Source organism: Dermacentor albipictus, unplaced genomic scaffold (genome assembly GCF_038994185.2).
Source record: "Dermacentor albipictus isolate Rhodes 1998 colony unplaced genomic scaffold, USDA_Dalb.pri_finalv2 scaffold_40, whole genome shotgun sequence".
In the NCBI taxonomy this organism is placed as follows: domain Eukaryota; kingdom Metazoa; phylum Arthropoda; class Arachnida; order Ixodida; family Ixodidae; genus Dermacentor; species Dermacentor albipictus.
Window position 1 is genome coordinate 128,151 of NW_027225594.1, and position 16,848 is coordinate 144,998.

Sequence of the window (16,848 nt, forward strand, 5' to 3'; positions counted from 1 at the left end):
CGCGCGCTACCCGAACGGCGAGGGTATATGCAAGACGCGCATGCGCCATGTAAACAGCTGTTCGCCGCGGCGAAGTTGCGCTCCCGGACGCACAGATGGCGCCAGCCTCGAGCTGCGCGCGCACGCCGAACTCTAGAGGAAGCAAATTTCTTGCACCCCTGGCGTCGCTAGCGCAGCGTATCCGACTTCGCCTGCCGCGGCCTGGCGCGCCGAGAACGCCGGACTATATCTTGGCCTTTAACCTTGGTACTTCTCTGTGCGCATGCGCGCACTAATCGTTAAGGGCCGTTTATAGTCCGACGTAACGCGCGCGCTACGTTACGTTGGCGAAAACAACTCCTTCTATAGTCCGACGCATTGCAGCGCCGACGTAACCGGCGGCTGCCAGCGCGCCCCGACGTGCCCGGCGCAGATTTGGCTCCTGCTCCATTCGCACGCCGGCGCCGCCGACTGTGTCGACCCACAATGCATTGCGCGCGAAGAAAAAGGCGCGAACACAACTCCGCAGACGGCTTTTGCGGACGGCGCGCGACTTGGCGAAAGTTCTGCGCATGCTCCGAAGATAGCAGCCGACGGCGCGCGCGTTGAAGTATAGAGAGGATGGCCTCCCGGCTGGCGCAGCGCAACCGACGTAGCGTGACTGACCGCGAACGACGCTCGCCCGCGCGCCGATAACGCCGGACTACACGGAGGAAGGAAACTAAAGGCCAAGATATAGTCCGGCGTTCTCGGCGCGCCAGGCCGCGGCAGGCGAAGTCGGATACGCTGCGCTAGCGACGCCAGGGGTGCAAGAAATTTGCTTCCTCTAGAGTTCGGCGTGCGCGCGCAGCTCGAGGCTGGCGCCATCTGTGCGTCCGGGAGCGCAACTTCGCCGCGGCGAACAGCTGTTTACATGGCGCATGCGCGTCGTTCGGGTAGCGCGCGCGCTTCTCGTTCCGCGCGCTGTTTGTGCGCTAAAATGAAAACTTTTGCGGGATGGCGTTAACTTGTCCTGACAGCCAAAAAAAAAAAACATAAGGTTTTACGTGCGAAAACCACTTTCTTTCTGACCTGGGCTTCTTTAACGTGTACCTAAATCTAAGCACACAGGTGTTTTTCGCATTTCGCCCCCATCGAAATGCGGCCGCCGTGCCTGACAGCCAGAACATCGCACTCATATTGCTAGTACTTCGGCTACGTCAAAAACGGAAGCCGATCATGTATGTACATGCGAAAGCTATTCGACAAGCGCCCTCAACTCGGCGACTACCACCAGCTAGTACAGAGCTGCGAAATGCAGCTTACCTGTGGCGAGACCACACTGCTTTCGTATAGCTTCCCACGCGTTGTTCTTGCGCTCTGTGTCGCGGTGGTCCATGCGTTTCACATCGTATACACATGGAAGGTTGCAAATCGCTTCAAGCAGGCGTCCTCACTCGCGCTGTCATCCCACACGGATGTTCAAAAAACCACAGCCGCACTGTCAGTACGCGCACCGCAGGCCGCCATTCTGCCTTCTGCTCACTGCCGCTGCAGCGCGCAGTGCATTCTGGTCTAGCGGCAGCCGCGTGAAATAGAACACGCTCTATCTCCGCGCCGGCGGCGTTGAGCTCGCCAAGCGCGCCTGGGCACGCCGACTACGCCGTGACGCCGAACTGTAGAGTGCGCGTTTTTCACCGACGTCGCTTAACCGCGACGCGCGTGGCCGCGCGCGCGCGTTACGCCGGACTATATCTTGCCCTTAAGGAGAGGCCCTACCCCCTCCGCGCGCTAGGAGAAAAGTGTGGCGGAAATCACGTGGTAGGTTCTCATTTTTTTGCTGTATGGCCCCGCCTTTTGGGCCACAATGGCGGCGTTGTTTGAGCGCTCACACGTGTTGCTCTGGTAGGTTTCGTGCCGTGGCAAAGGCGCTGTGTGGGCGGGTTTGCGTTAGTCACCGTGTCTTGTTGCGCTGTGTTACCTGCACCGTGCTCTGCCGGATGTTGCACGAGCGCGAGCGCTCCGCGCGCGAAACCACGCGCAGCGCGGCGTGGTTTCGCGAAAGATGTAAACAAGAGAGGAGGGTGGCACAAAAGGCGGAGCATCGCCATGAGCAACGCCAACTTCCGGCTTCACTTTTGCTTCACAAAGAGTGACGTCAGGGCCTCTCCTTAGTTTCCTTCCTCCGTGCCGGACTATAAACGGGCCTTTAGAGAAAGAAGCGCACAGAATGCGGTCGCGCGTCGACACGTGACTATCTCGCTGCATCGACCCTTCGCTCGCTGCGCGCTGAACGCGAGGTCAACGTCGAACTATGGTGGGGGGCCACGCCTCCCATTCAACTGCCGGGGGCATGAGAGTAAACAAACTGCCGTCCGCTAATGCATATGCAGCCGGTGAGATACCCGAAGCAGCTCTGCAATGCGCGCGATGCAAAAGCGCACGGCGAGGCTAAAGCACTGCTGTAGCTTTGCCGGTCCCGTGGGACGACGAGCGCGGGGGAATCTGACAAGGACGTGTGGCCGCGCGCGCCGTACGATAATGCGGCGGCATTGATTGATGGACCACGTTGTTTAGGGGAAATGTCCGAAAGGAATCGTCATGCACAACGAATCGAACAGTTAAATAAACGTGTTTGTTCGACCGAATGCGCGTATATGCAGAATGACCGCACGAACGAGCGGTGCCCTGAATACAGGACTGCGGCGTCAGCCCTTGAAGGAGGATGCACTCAAGAGTTTATCGTGGGGCCCTTAGACTTCTACTGGACATGTGCACTTACGACGTCGAATGAAACTTTGGTTGTGTAAGCTTTTGCGGTTGCAGGCGTTCTTTCGGCCGCATGTCTCACGTAGACCGGTGCTGGTTGCATCGAATAGTGCACTACGTGTGGTATTGGTTAACGACACACAGCGCACAACCGCAGACGAAAATGACCAGGCAAAATACAGCGCTGGTAAGCTGAAAAGTACCAAGTGATTTAGGTGAGTTGGGCAACGTGTAGGTATGGGCCAGGAGGTCAGGCATCTTAAAGTTGCCACGTACGAAGGTGAAAAAAAGTGCAGCGCTATCTTTGCAGCTCCGCTTACGTCATTGTTCGACGTAGCGTTAACACTAATAGCAGAGAAGTACTGTCGTTACTGCTGTCGGATGTCAACTTGGTCGATATCAACTTAATCTCATAATCGTGATATATATATATATATATATATATATATATATATATATATATTACGATTGCTGCTACAATGTGAGAAGACCTCAAGCACTGGTCGGCTTCAATGCTTGCAACGGGAACATGTGTACCAAAGTGAATGTTTAATAAAGTCAGTGGGCTAATCTACGAGTCCATCAGCGATTATACAATTAATGATGCGGCCTGGAGGCAACATTGCGCTTCCGAAAAAAAAAAAAAGTTGCCCGTTTAAATCTCCATTGCACTCCTTTCCTTCAGGACACAACTTACACTTTATGTTTGCACTATTCCGTGATTACTCATGTCTGAAGCCACAAAAGTGGCTTCAGACATGAGTAATGCCTTCGAGATATGTAACCATGGAAATGTTTACTTGCTATTGGAAGGTGGAGTTAGTGTTTGCTCCATATGGTTCGCGTCATCGTATATGACGCTTTGTGTGCTAAATGTCAAATCCGCCCCACCCCACCCGCACAAGAGAAGACGCAAAGCTACGTGCCGAAATTTCGTAGGTGACAGCCTTCATTCGCCGAGTGCTAAATGGCACCGAAATGCCGCACCCAAGCACGCCCCGAGGCTACACACCGAGGCGCGTAGTACCAGCGCCTTAGTAGTACAGGTTGGTCACCGTGCACGTGAGGTGACGATTGAAAAGCAAGACTATGCAGTACGTAAGCAAGAACGTGCCTAATAGAGACCCTAAGCGGGTAGTGCAGTGCTTCCGAGGAAGCTTGTTAGGCGGCACCAATAGCATCGCCACGAGGCGGCTACTGCGTGAATTTGTGCAACCGACTTGACGTCGATGTGCATTGGTTGACCATTGATGACTGGTTGAAAATGCAATGTGAGATGTGCGTTGGCACAATACTGCGAGTACTGCGGAAAGAATAATATGGCATTAGCTTTTACAACTATTTTAGTTATCGCTTAATTATCGCTATTGAAATGACGCCGCGGCTTCCGAGATCTGAACGCGCGCCGCCCGATAGCGGAGGTCATGTTGACGTCATCAACAAGCTGAGCAGGCTTGATAACCATGGCGCGCCGACTTCCACTACGTCACGTCCGCGTTCTTATGCTATTGGGCGCCGTAGTTCTGCGTTATGGGAAAGTAAAATTTGGCAGCCAGAAGGCGTGAAAATTTGAGTCGGTTGTAACTCTAGTTTTTATTTTAATGTGAAAATTTTGTGACCAATAACTTGGTTTGTGCGCGTTAGGTATTGTAATTCATCTTGCTTTTCGTTCATTGACGTGGTAACAGAAGGATAACAACGATAATGATGGCCTTAAATAGTGTTTCAGGGATCTCTTGACTTGCTCCTGCAAATACTCTCAGTCACAGTTTTACGTTCAGTTTGTTCTTTTTTTTTAAAGAAGAGCCGCGAGTTATTTGAATCCTTCCTTCAACACCCGATGAGTCTAGCACTTTGCGCTTTACACTCGAGTAAATTACCTAGGGCTAACAAGCTTTGCGAAGGTGACAGTAAGTTGTCGCGCAGCAATCAGTCGAGTGACATATAGGACTGACACTTGTGTAAAAGTCTTTTACCTTTGTCACTCTGCAACTTTCTGTGCGGCGACTGTAACTGCCACTTCTGCGAGGCTATTTTAAGCGGGGACAAACTTACTCGGCGTTGAATATGCCTTGCGCAAGCTGGAGATCCTTAAATAACTGGCCTTCCTTGACGGTAATTTTTGGCTTCACTGCAGCGCCCCCGTTGGGCATTATGCGCAAATGCAGCCCCAATTGCTATGTTGTGTGTATGTCTCCGTTGAGAGGTGCGTATACTTAGCACTGCACATCACGCACCTGTTTCGGTAATTATATTTTTTTCCTCGTTTATTAACAGACGTAGACTATCGCAAAACGTTTACGTAGAATATCTTTTGTTTTCTGTAAGGAAAATCACTGTGCACTGTAGGGCCAAATTTTTATTGAAGGTTGATTAAAATTCGGTTCTGTGGTGTTACGTGCCAAAACCACGATACGATTACGAGGTACGCCACAGTGGGCGACTCGTCGTAGTACGCCGGACGGCGAGCCATCGCGTGCCGCAGAGCACGTATAGGTTGCGGGACATTTGAATATTTCACAACGGAGCCTATGGGACTCTCCCAATTGGTTGCATTGTAAAATATTCAGATGTCTGAGGAACCCACGTGCTTCGAAGCACGCCACTGGAATTTCACCAGAATGTCCCAGTGGGTCTGTGTTATGTATAGCCCAAAGTCATTTTCGTTTGCTAATTTTGCTCGCGAGATATAACTTTTTTCCTCCCTTTTTCCCCATTCAGTTACGGCGCACCGCCGCGAGATGGCGGGACTTGCACGTGTCCCGAAATTTTGGGGAAGTTACCATTGTTTATGGAACAGTGTGCCAATTGCTTATAAAATGTAAAAGAAAAGTGCGACTTTATTGACGGTCATTCTGTTGTCAGATAGTATGCTCCATTATGCTGAGTATGAAGACTGCTGGTTCTCCCGACATTTATTTTCCCTCTTCCTTACAAAATGTGTGCGACATCCTGGATGATGTCGGCAGCCCCTCCTCTCTCTGCTATCGCGACACCGTACATGTCCGAAAAGAATACTGCTGATATCCGAAATTTTGAAAATCTGATGACCGTGAAAAGTGCTGGAACCTAACTGCTTTAGCAGTGTACGCTGACAATCTCGCACCATACAGAACAGCCAGGAAGGAGTACCCAACACCACATAAATGCCTCAATAAGTTGCAAGAGAACACTCTTAGGAGGCTACAAACTAATGCATACCCAACGCCAGCTAAGTTACACCAGTGGTACCCTACACTATACTCTCCGCAATGCCCACACTGTGGAGAGGTAGCTAACCTCTACCACATGGTGTGGGCTTGCCAGTTTAACCCCATAGTTGACCCCATTCCAAATCCCTAAAAAGAGCAGTGGGAGGCTATTCTGCTCAGCGATGATCCTGACCGTCAGCACTGGCTGGTGGGGAGGGCCAGCGCAGCAGCAGTAACCAGTGGGCTACCGGAATAGGCGGCCCACCCACGAGTTCTACGAATATCCTGCAAATAAAGATGTTTTCAATCAATTGAAAATCTAGCGTTCACTATTATAAACAGACCACGCGAAGTTCGAAACCAAGGTGTTTGTCTTGAAACGCTAAGCTTGGAGAGAGATAGATAGGCGGTCGAGCCTCCAAAAACACTCCAAGTGTTGGTGAAAAATGATATACCGCGCCCACCGATCACACGCACAAACGAGACGCACATCTAATCACACGGACTGCATACGCGCCAAGGATGTTCCTGTTCACGAACAGGTACACTCACACACATAATGGGGGATTGCACCTCGCTCCCGTTTTCTCATCCCGCCGTCAGCAGCGAGACTGACTGGACAGCCTGACTCAGTTCCGGGGACGTCGACCGACAGCTTGAACTGTTGGCCTGTGCGGAGAACACCGCGTCACAATCACGGCACAATTCCACCAGGATGATTATACATCGAAACATTGTTCAGACTGCAGGATGTCAAAATAGTGTCGAAGATATGGGTCATCGCACAAGTTGTTCCGATGGAGCCGAGCGTTCAAACGCAATTCTACCTATAAGCTACGAGGAGCGACCACAGCAGTAGCTCAAGGTTTACTTGTAAAGTCGTAGAATATATTTTTTTAAGCAGTTGATTGTTTCTTTAAAAGAAGGCAATTCTGGAAAACATAGATCGCGTGGAGTATGTCTTTTAACCTACTATAACAATTAGCAAAATATGTACCTATTAGACGGAAATGAAACGTTGACTCTTGCTAGTACGCTCTAGCTTTCTAGCCTGGGACCGAGGGAGCAGAGAAGGGGACCAAAAAATTTGGAGGATGCTAAAGGCATCGATTTTCTCCCTCTAATACCAAGAGGGAAATCTGGCGCCACCGTCTAGGGGGCGCTGTGCTGTCAAGAGAATGACGGTATATAAGTCTGCGAGGGTTGTGTTGGCTGGTGTTGTGAAAGGTTTCGTCTAAAACGTAGACACGGCTACACAAATAACGCGTTCTTAAAATAAAATCTTCCTAAAAAGTTTTCATTCCCGCATGTTACATCTTCCAGCAAAGTTTTCTCACATACAGTGCATAACCAAGCGAAGAAAAGCAGGAACAGACGACAAGCTGTTCCAAAGCGAGCGCAAGTCTTGTCGTCGGACCTCCAACTTTAGCGGTCCGCTGATAATTTTATCAAGCAGGCCCAGGGCCTTACTTGAGCCCGATCTCTCAGCCACGTCCTCCTTTACCTTTCCCCCTTTCAATAAAGTTTACCACCACCACTACGCGCCAATGTCATTCAAACTCATCCAACCCATCAACACTGATTGCAGATATTTACGACTATAACGAGAATCAGGAAGAAGCCTTTGCATATACAGTTTTTTGAAAAAAAAACAGACAGAAAAATTCAGTGACGATTATGATACTCCCCAATGCGAATTTCGAGCGCAGCTGTACGATGTTTTGAATTCGCGCTATGTTATGACACACCATATCATTGTGAACCACAGGGTCCCCCTCTCGGCTGCGGCGCTGAGCCGCTGCTCAGGCAGGTCGCTCAGCAGCAGTGCCAGACGAAACATTTCCAGTGGATGCATCGCTCATTGTAGAGAAAGAAAGCGTGAACACAGGAACGCGCGGCGCGCGGATCGCATTCTCTAGCGGCGGCAACGCAACGTGTCCGAAGTCCACGTCAGCGCTTTGTTTGCATAGCGCTCGCCGCACGCCTGGTCGCCTCCGTCGAGCGTGTCTCGTGCGCCACTTCGCTTTCCTCCTCCCCCCTTTCGCCACACTCTCCTCCTCCGCTTTCCTCCTCCCGCTCACGCTGCATCCTCCTCCTCCGCTTTCCTCCTCCCACTGACGCGGCACCCTCCTCCTCCGTTTTCCTCCTCCCGCTCACGCTGTACCTTCATCATCCGCTTTCCTTCTCGCGCTCTCTTCGCTCTCACCGTCGTTCGGCTCCCGCTGCGCTCCGCGATCGCTCCTTCAGCCTTCGATGCCCTCGGTCACGAGGGACGCGGAGGGACGGGCCGTCGCTCAACGAAGGAACGGGCGCTTAAGAGCTACGCTCTAAAGCAACGATAGCGCGGTTTCCTTTCTTAGCGAATTCAGGCAAAAGGGAAAAAAAATCTGGGGCTTCACGTGCCAAAACCACGATATGATTATGAGGCACGCCGTAGTGGGGGACTCCGGAAATTTGGACCACCTGGGGTTCTTTAACGTGCACCTAAATCTAATAGCGCGGATGTTTCGAGTGGACCTCAACGCCACACGTTGCCGAAGTCTACCTCACTCCTGTTCATTTCAGTGTGACTTGTCCCACTAGATGAGAAGCTTAAAGGGACGCGAGAAGTGGACAGCATAGAAACTCGTGCGCAGGCGAATTGTACGCGGTCTCGTCATCCTCAGGCATACGTCTTTTCTTTCGACCCGCTCAATTTTCGGAAAGGACGAAAGAAGGAAATATAGAAAGGAAATGCGAGAAGGGAAAGCCATTTCGCTTTGCCGGAGGGTGAAACGGAAGCGACGAGAGTCAGACCGACGTAATCGATTTGGGCCCGTTGAAAGCTCTTGCGCATTTCAGCCATGCTGACAATTGGGGGGAAAATTCAGAAATAACACCATGGTATACACAGAATATGAAGCAATAATACAGAAAACATTGCGCCGGCTTGGGACTAAATCGACACTGAGGGACAGTTCAACCCCGTGCCTTGTGTAGCGCCATTTTATCTTTGGCGCTGCTACAGCTGGCCTGCACTTCCTCACTCCAAACAAAATAGTTTTACCAGTCTGAAAAGTATAATAAACATCTACGTAGAATACCAGTCATACACAGCTAGCCTATGAACCATTTCTACGTGCTATCTATAGCAAGCCCCAACTAGGCCAGCAAACAGTTCTGTGCTATCTATACCTCGAGACGACGTAAAGACGGCCTGTGGACCTTGCTAGCAGAAGACAACGAGTACGTTATTGTGTAAAGACCTGTAGAGCCGTGGCAAACGAGACGGACACACGTCTTTTCGGTAACAAGGTCTAGTTTATTCTGTCAAAAGAGAGAATTGAGCAGGCGCGCGCAGCGCGCCGGAAGTGGCGAGGGCTTTAGAGAGCGAGAGGAGAAAAGAGGGAAAAGGAGCATAGAGAAGTGCGGTGCACGGACCTAGTCCTAGTGCGAAAGGAAGGCAGTAAACACAGTAACAAGAAAAGGGAGCTCGCGCACGACGTTCGGCACAGTGAGTCGGATCATGTGTCCGTGTGCCTGGTGTCCAACACTCGTGAAGGTCCGCTTACGGGAGGCCCGCGGCACTCGCGAAGATCCGCTCGCGGGAGGCCCGCGGGACGCCCCGCGGAGTTGTTTATGGCTGCGGGGGTGGTGCGCAGCTCCATCGCCGCGCCGCTACAGATTGCTCCCCCCTTAGAGAGGAAGCTGAAGCGACGAACGATGCTCACAATGCACAAGTGGCAGCCCAGTGAACGCGACGAAGAGGTGACGAACCGCGCACTTGCAAGGCGGAGTCCGCATGTTCCGGGGAGGCGAGATAATTAAGCGCGGGTGCCTCGCTGAATGCTGGCTTGAGTCGCTCAAGCGCGATTGTATCTCGTTTCCCATTTACGTCGACGACGAAGTTAGAAGGAAAACGTTCTAAAACGGGGAATGGCCCGAGGTAGTGGGGCTGCAGCGAGCCGCGCACAGGGCCGTAACGCACAAAAACATGTGTGGCTGTCTGCAAGTCCGAAGTGATGTACACTGCACGGGGTTTGTTAAAACGGGTAGGCTGCGGACGGAGGTTTCGGAACACATCGCGAAGCTGGTCGACGTACTCGCTTGCTGTTAGAGAGGAGGTGAGGGTGTTTTCTTCGAAGAAGTCGGCTGGCAGGCGAAGCGAGGTGCCGTAAACAAGCTCCGCAGTAGCGCAGGAGAGGTCCTCTTTGAAGACAGATCGAATTCCGAGAAGCGTGAGCGGAAGTCTGTCAACCCACTTGTTGGGGCAGCCGTGCGCTGTGAGTGCTGCCTTGAGATGGCGATGAAATCTCTCGACGAGGCCATTTGTTTGAGGGTGGTAGGAGGCAGTTCGCAAGCGTGCTGTTCCGAGAAGTTGAAGTAGCTCCGTGAAAAGGGACGATTCGAATTGCCGGCCTCGATCAGTGACAACTTTCGTTGGACAGCCAAATCGGGATACCCAAATGGAAACAAAAGCTGCGGCGACAGTAGCTGCAGACATGTCGGGGATAGGTGTCGCTTCGGGCCAGCGTGTAAAGCGGTCGACACATGTCAGAAGATAGCGATAGCCTTGGCATGGGGGTAGCGGGCCGACAATGTCGACGTGCACAACGGAGAAACGTTCGTCGGGTTGCAAGAAAGGCTTTGTGGGGGGGACAGGGTACCGCTGAACTTTCGCGCGCTGACAAGGTGCGCACGAGCGGACCCAGTCTCTGATATCTGCGTTCATGCCCGGCCAGACGAAGCGTGATGAGACAAGCTTTTGGGATGCGCGAATGCCTGGGTGTGCAAGAGTGTGATATGAGTCAAATATTTGGTTGCGGAATGAGGTGGTTAGGTAAGGCCGAGGTGTGCCCGTGGAGGTGTCGCAAACAATTGGCACATCTTCAAAGGTAACTAATTCAAGCTGAAGAGATGTTGACGCGTCACGTAAGTGACGGAGCTCAGAATCACTAGCTTGTTCTGTAGCCAATTCTCGGAGGTTGAAAGGAAATGATGTTGAGATAGAGCTCTTGGAGCGACTGCGCGTGATAGCATCCACGCGACTGAGGGCGTCAGCTGGTGAGTTGTCAACGCCGCTGACGTGGCGTATGTCAGTTGAAAACTCTGAGATGAAAGCGAGCTGGCGCACCTCACGTGGAGTGTATAATGATTCAGAGCGGCCGATTGAGTAGGTGAGAGGCTTGTGGTCAGTGAAGATTGTGAAAGAGCGGCCTTCAAGTAGGTGTCGGAAATGCCTCACGGCGAGAAACATGGCGAGCAACTCACGGCCGAAAACACTGTAGCGTGTTTGTGCGGGGGTCATGCGTTTTGAGAAAAAGGCAAGGGGCTGCCACCCACCGTTTACTTTTTGTTGCAGTACCGCTCCGACCGCAGAGCTGGAGGCATCCGTCATGAGCGATAACGGATAGTTGGGGTTGGGATGAGCTAGCAGTGTGGCATCGGCCAAAGCGTGCTTGATAGAATTGAAAGCTTCATCTGTTGTGCTGTCCCAGGGCAGTGCGGTTGACGATTGTTTGCCGCAGAGCAAACGCTCGAGGGGTTCCAGCAGCATAGCACAGTTTCTAATGAATCGGCGGTAAAAGTTTACCAGGCCTAGAAACTGGCGCAGCTTAGTGATTGAAGCTGGCTTGGGGAACTCCATGATGGCTTGCACTTTGTGGGGAAGAGGGCGGATGCCGTTGTTATCCAAGCGATGGCCGAGAAAATCAAGTGATGGTACTCCGAACTCGCTCTTGGCAGTGTTGACGACGATACCATTTGCTGATAGGCGCTCAAAGAGCTGATGGAGATGTTGGAGGTGCTCTTCGTGGGATGAGCTTGCCACAAGCAAGTCGTCAACGTAGGCGAAAACGAACGGCAGACCACGTGTGACTGTGTCGATGAACCGCTGTGATGTCTGTGCGGCATTTCGGAGACCGAAAGGCATTCTCAAAAATTCAAAGAGGCCAAATGGGGTAGTAATTGCTGTTTTTGGAATGTCTTCTTGTGCGACAGGAATTTGGTGAAAGGCTCGCACCAGGTCAATTTTGGAAAATACTGTAGTGCCATCCAGTGCCGACGTGAAATCTTGGATGTTAGGCAGTGGGTACCGATCCGGAATGGTTTTTGCGTTCAGGGATCGGTAGTCCCCACACGGCCGCCAGTCACCTGATTTCTTGGGGACCAAATGGAGCGGGGACGCCCAGCTGCTGGACGATGGTCGTACGATTCCAAGTTCTAACATGTGTTCGAACTCTGCTTTGGCAATTTTGAGTTTGTCCGGGGCGAGTCGTCGTGGGCGAGCAAATACAGGTGGACCAGTTGTTATGATGTGATGACGTACATCATGCTGTACGGGCTTTGTCCAGTCTGGTGGTCGCGTGAGGTTGGGGAACTGTTGAAGGAGGCAAGAAAAAGGATCACCAGCAATTGTTGTGTTTGGGGCGACTATAGGCGAGTCACAAGAAACGACGCCATGAACAGACAGCAAGGTAGCAGTGTCCAGCAGGCGTTGGCGTTTCACATCGACGAGCAGTCCGTGGTGGTCCAGGAAATCAGCGCCAATAAGAGCACGGCGAACATCAGCGACGAGGAAAACCCAACGGAACACGCGGCGCAGGCCAAGATTCAGGGTGAGGGACCGCGACTTGTAAACAGGTATCCTGCTACCGTTGACAGCTTGAAGATAGGAGGTCGGTGGTGTAGTTCGGTCGGAACGTTGCGCGGGAATAATGCTGACCTCCGCCCCGGTGTCCACCAGGTATTGCTGGCCTGTGGTTCTGTCCATGACATGAAATAGGCGACTTTTGCTTTGGCCCTGACCGGTTGTCGCCATTAAAGGTCGGCCGGCTGGTTTCCCTGCCATGCACAAGGACGGAGGCAGTGGCGCGCCTCCTGCCCGAAGCGGCGGTGATAAAAGCATACCCGTGGTGGCGTTTGAGACCGGGAGCGTTCTTCTCTTGGACGCCGTGATCTACTCGAGCTGCGGTACCTTCCGTGACGGGGTGAAGTGCGATGACGCTCCGCAGCACAAACTAATTGTTCAAGGCGATTGCAGAGCACGTCGATGGGAGAATCGGCGGAGGATGATGTTTGCGGCGCTGAACTCGCAGTGGTGCTTGATGATGTTACGTTGCACACCGCTGGCGTCACCACCTCCATGACTTTGTCCGCCAAGCTGGCCAGGCTGTTGAGGTCCATCACCGTGGCTGTAGCGAGTACCATCTGAACGTTTACTGGAAGGCGCTGCATGAACAGTTCCCGCAGGAGGCGGTCGTCGCTTACTGTTGTGTTGTCGCTCATGAGCTGTCGCATACGGCGAAGGAGCTGGCTTGGCCGACGGTCTCCCAAGTCCTCTGCGGAGAGCAACTGTTGCATGCGGGCTCGCTGCGATGTTGTTGTGCGCTCGAGAAGGGCAGCCTTAAGATCGCTGTATGGAGTGGCGGGAGGCGGTCCAGAAAGCAGGTCGGCAACTTCTTCTGCAGCAGTAGGTGACAGTGCCGAAACAACTAGGTGGTACTTGCGTTGTTCCGTGCGAACGCCAGAGAGAATAAATTGCGATTCCGCTTGCAGAAACCAAACTGTAGGGTTGCGGTCCCAGTATGGTGGGAGTCGGATGGAAACCGCGGAGACGTCTTGTTGCTCGGTCGTGCCCGTAGGTTCAGTGTCTGGTTGCATCTCGTTGCTGTGCATGGCTCCACAATAACTTCGGCAGTGCCGCGAAGAAAACTACGGGTCACCACTTTGTAGAGCCGTGGCAAACGAGACGGACACACGTCTTTTCGGTAACAAGGTCTAGTTTATTCTGTCAAAAGAGAGAATTGAGCAGGCGCGCGCAGCGCGCCGGAAGTGGCGAGGGCTTTAGAGAGCGAGAGGAGAAAAGAGGGAAAAGGAGCATAGAGAAGTGCGGTGCACGGACCTAGTCCTAGTGCGAAAGGAAGGCAGTAAACACAGTAACAAGAAAAGGGAGCTCGCGCACGACGTTCGGCACAGTGAGTCGGATCATGTGTCCGTGTGCCTGGTGTCCAACACTCGTGAAGGTCCGCTTACGGGAGGCCCGCGGCACTCGCGAAGATCCGCTCGCGGGAGGCCCGCGGGACGCCCCGCGGAGTTGTTTATGGCTGCGGGGGTGGTGCGCAGCTCCATCGCCGCGCCGCTACAGACCTAAAAAGGCTAGTCAACAACGGTTCTCATTGAATAAAATCTCTTATTCTTAAAATCTCTTAAATGTACCATGCGGCTTGATGCTCAGACTGCACTATACCTTCTGAATAAGCCAACATTGTTAGAATGCGCATAAAGCCAAACTTAGGTTAATGCGAATGAGCACATCCATATTTAATTTCAGCCGTATTGCGCTAATTACGCATTATTACTACTCCGTACATAGCTTTACATTAACTTGGTGCGTCTTTTTTGTTGAAAACTTCATTTTGACGCCTTTCTGGATGTTATACCTGCCCGAGAAGGCATATGTATATATATATATATATATATATATATATATATATATATATATATATATATATATATATATATATATATAAACGTGCACCAGAAGTTAAAGAATCTCCCTTAGCGAATTTGGCTAAAGGTTTTTTTGATATAACGCTATGTATACGGCACAAACTAACGGGCCGAAAGGAAGGCTTAGAAGAAAGGGAAGTAGAAACGGATACAAAGAAAGGCGATCTGCCAACTGTAGCTCACTATCAGATCACAATGCCTATTATTACGATAACAATCGTTTGGACACCCCATCCGCATTTTCGCGGTCGCCGTCACTGATATTGTATGTCGATATATCCTCTAAATGAATAATAATGGTGGGAAAGCCGGACTTGAACAAAGAACCTCTAATGCCTGACCTCGACGCCGAGCCCAGCAAGCAGGAGCAGCCTGCGGTACGGGCACGGGCCCCTCGCGCCGGCTCCTGAGAGCGAGAGCGAGAGTGATGTGGCGTCGCGGCGATGCCCTCTCCCCTCTCGCAACACCTGGCGCGCTATCGCTTCAGGTGTTCCTTCTCGCCCGCTCTCCTCCGCCGAGGCGCGCTCGTGACGTGACGTCACAGCCAACGGGAATTCGTCGAGCCGCCCCACGTGACGTGGTGTCGCAGCCAACGGGACTTTAGGTGCCGTTTCGCTGCTACAGACGACGTCTTTTTCGCTCAGTGGGGCAAGTGACACTTTCGCATGAAAAAAGGAAAATGTGCAAATTTAACAGGGCATGTGGCTGGACTCCACGATAAGTTCCTGGACTGTGGAGGAAACATTGCCGCGGTCGAATCGCAGAGTAGTGGCCCCAAACGAAAGGGCCCAAGCGCAACTGTAAACCTTTCTATCGCTGTCAACGCTTCGATCTTCGGGCGAATCTGCCACTTTTTGACTGTGAACGCGAACACTGGAACTGCGTGAACGCATCCAAAATAATCAATTTGATTGACCTGTTGATAAGCTTTCATGTAACCACGCATGGAATAATGAGCAACGAACGTTTTACAATATCCCAATTCATCGCTGTGTTAAACAATCAAAAATGCAATCCCTTTTTCGAAGTTTTCCAAAAGCCTAAGTTCTATTCAGCCAATCTAATATGAACCCTAGCTCGATCAGACTAACCCGATTTCGATGTCTGGGCGAGAAATATCCCATTCGGGTTTCATTTTTCAGCGATAGCAGTGACCTCTACGAAGGGTCTATAGGACGACGTCTACAACTGCTCTTGCACATCTAGTGAATGTCCGTGGTTACATACAGGTAAAATGAAAACCTATAGATTTATTCAATGTTTTCAGAGAGGGCGTGGTTTTGATAGAGGCCAAGCACGATGAACTGACTGCCTTGCACATCTGTCAAAACGCTATGGATTACAAACAAAACGAAAATTTGACTGTAGTTTATTCAACATTATCGGTTTCCTGCTTGCAGGCAACTAAAAGGCCAGAAACAAAAGGCGTTCACTGCACCCGCTGGGTCCCTGACGTCATGTACTCTATATACGAAGAGGATAGCAACAAACAGCACACAAACAAAATATTTTAGGTTATGCATTATGCATGAAAACGCAGAATTCATTTAGTATCATCAAGAGATGAAGTAACGAAGTCACCAAAACACTGAAGTACTCATGCCTATTAAGAAGGCCACCAGAGCTTGATAATTGATAACAAATACCACAGTTAATCATCAAAGCTATCTGTCTGCCGTGCGGTGCGGCGCCGCATTTGCTACGCAACGCACACATGCACGCACATACACATAGTTAGCTTAACCGTCAATCGGTGGAAGGAAAATTTGAGCGAAGCCCACGTACAAAAGAAAAACTACACTAGGCCTTACGCATTGCACAAAAGACGCCAGTGCATTCAGAGATTTTCCAAGTAATAGTACCAATGGTGAGTTGGGTAATTTATTGTTATTCCATTTGTCTTTATTCGAAAAGCTGGTGATTTGGTACACTAAGAAGTGAATTAAATAGTTAGTTCTTACCTTTGGAGCTCTATACCTAGTTATTCCGAATTTATAATTGTCAATCGCCAATGTGCTTGGAGTAAAATAATACCGTTTTTCTTTAATTCTGTATAAGTATACATGTCCTAGTAAGAACAACTTTCGCAGAATCAACAGAGGTGTGCGAGGAAAAGTTTTGCAGAAGACTATCTACGGATTAAGTATTTTTGTTCTAATAGTGGACGGGCACGCACTGGAGATTTACAGTATAGAAGCAGAAAGAAGTGAGTGCCAGGGGTTTTCCCTCTGTCAAGCACAAACACAGCGCAGTCACTCGTCGCCGCTTTGGAAGCCGTAACAAATTTCGCGCTGACTCACGCACCAGGCGCGGTTGCCCCGCAAAAGCCCGTCTAATCTCGGCGGGCGTCCATCACGGGGGCCCCCGAGTGCCGAACTATAAGGCGGGGACGATCTCCGTCTCAAGGACGGCTCTTCGTATTCTTTATAGCGCGTGCCAC

At 51.2% G+C, this 16,848-nt stretch overlaps 1 protein-coding gene across 1 annotated transcript; it reads right to left on the reverse strand.

The window, feature by feature from the left end:
• Positions 1–12,419: 12,419 nt before the first annotated feature.
• Positions 12,420–13,571, reverse strand: LOC135915648 (uncharacterized). The gene has a single exon (XM_065448777.2). The coding sequence runs from the start codon at positions 13,557–13,559 to the stop codon at positions 12,717–12,719; it is 843 nt and encodes a 280-aa protein (XP_065304849.2). The 5' UTR covers positions 13,560–13,571; the 3' UTR covers positions 12,420–12,716.
• Positions 13,572–16,848: the final 3,277 nt, after the last annotated feature.

Excerpts from the sequence above, each read along its gene's own strand:
- LOC135915648 (XM_065448777.2), bottom strand. The coding sequence starts at position 13,559 with ATGCAACCAGACACTGAACCTACGGGCACGACCGAGCAACAAGACGTC.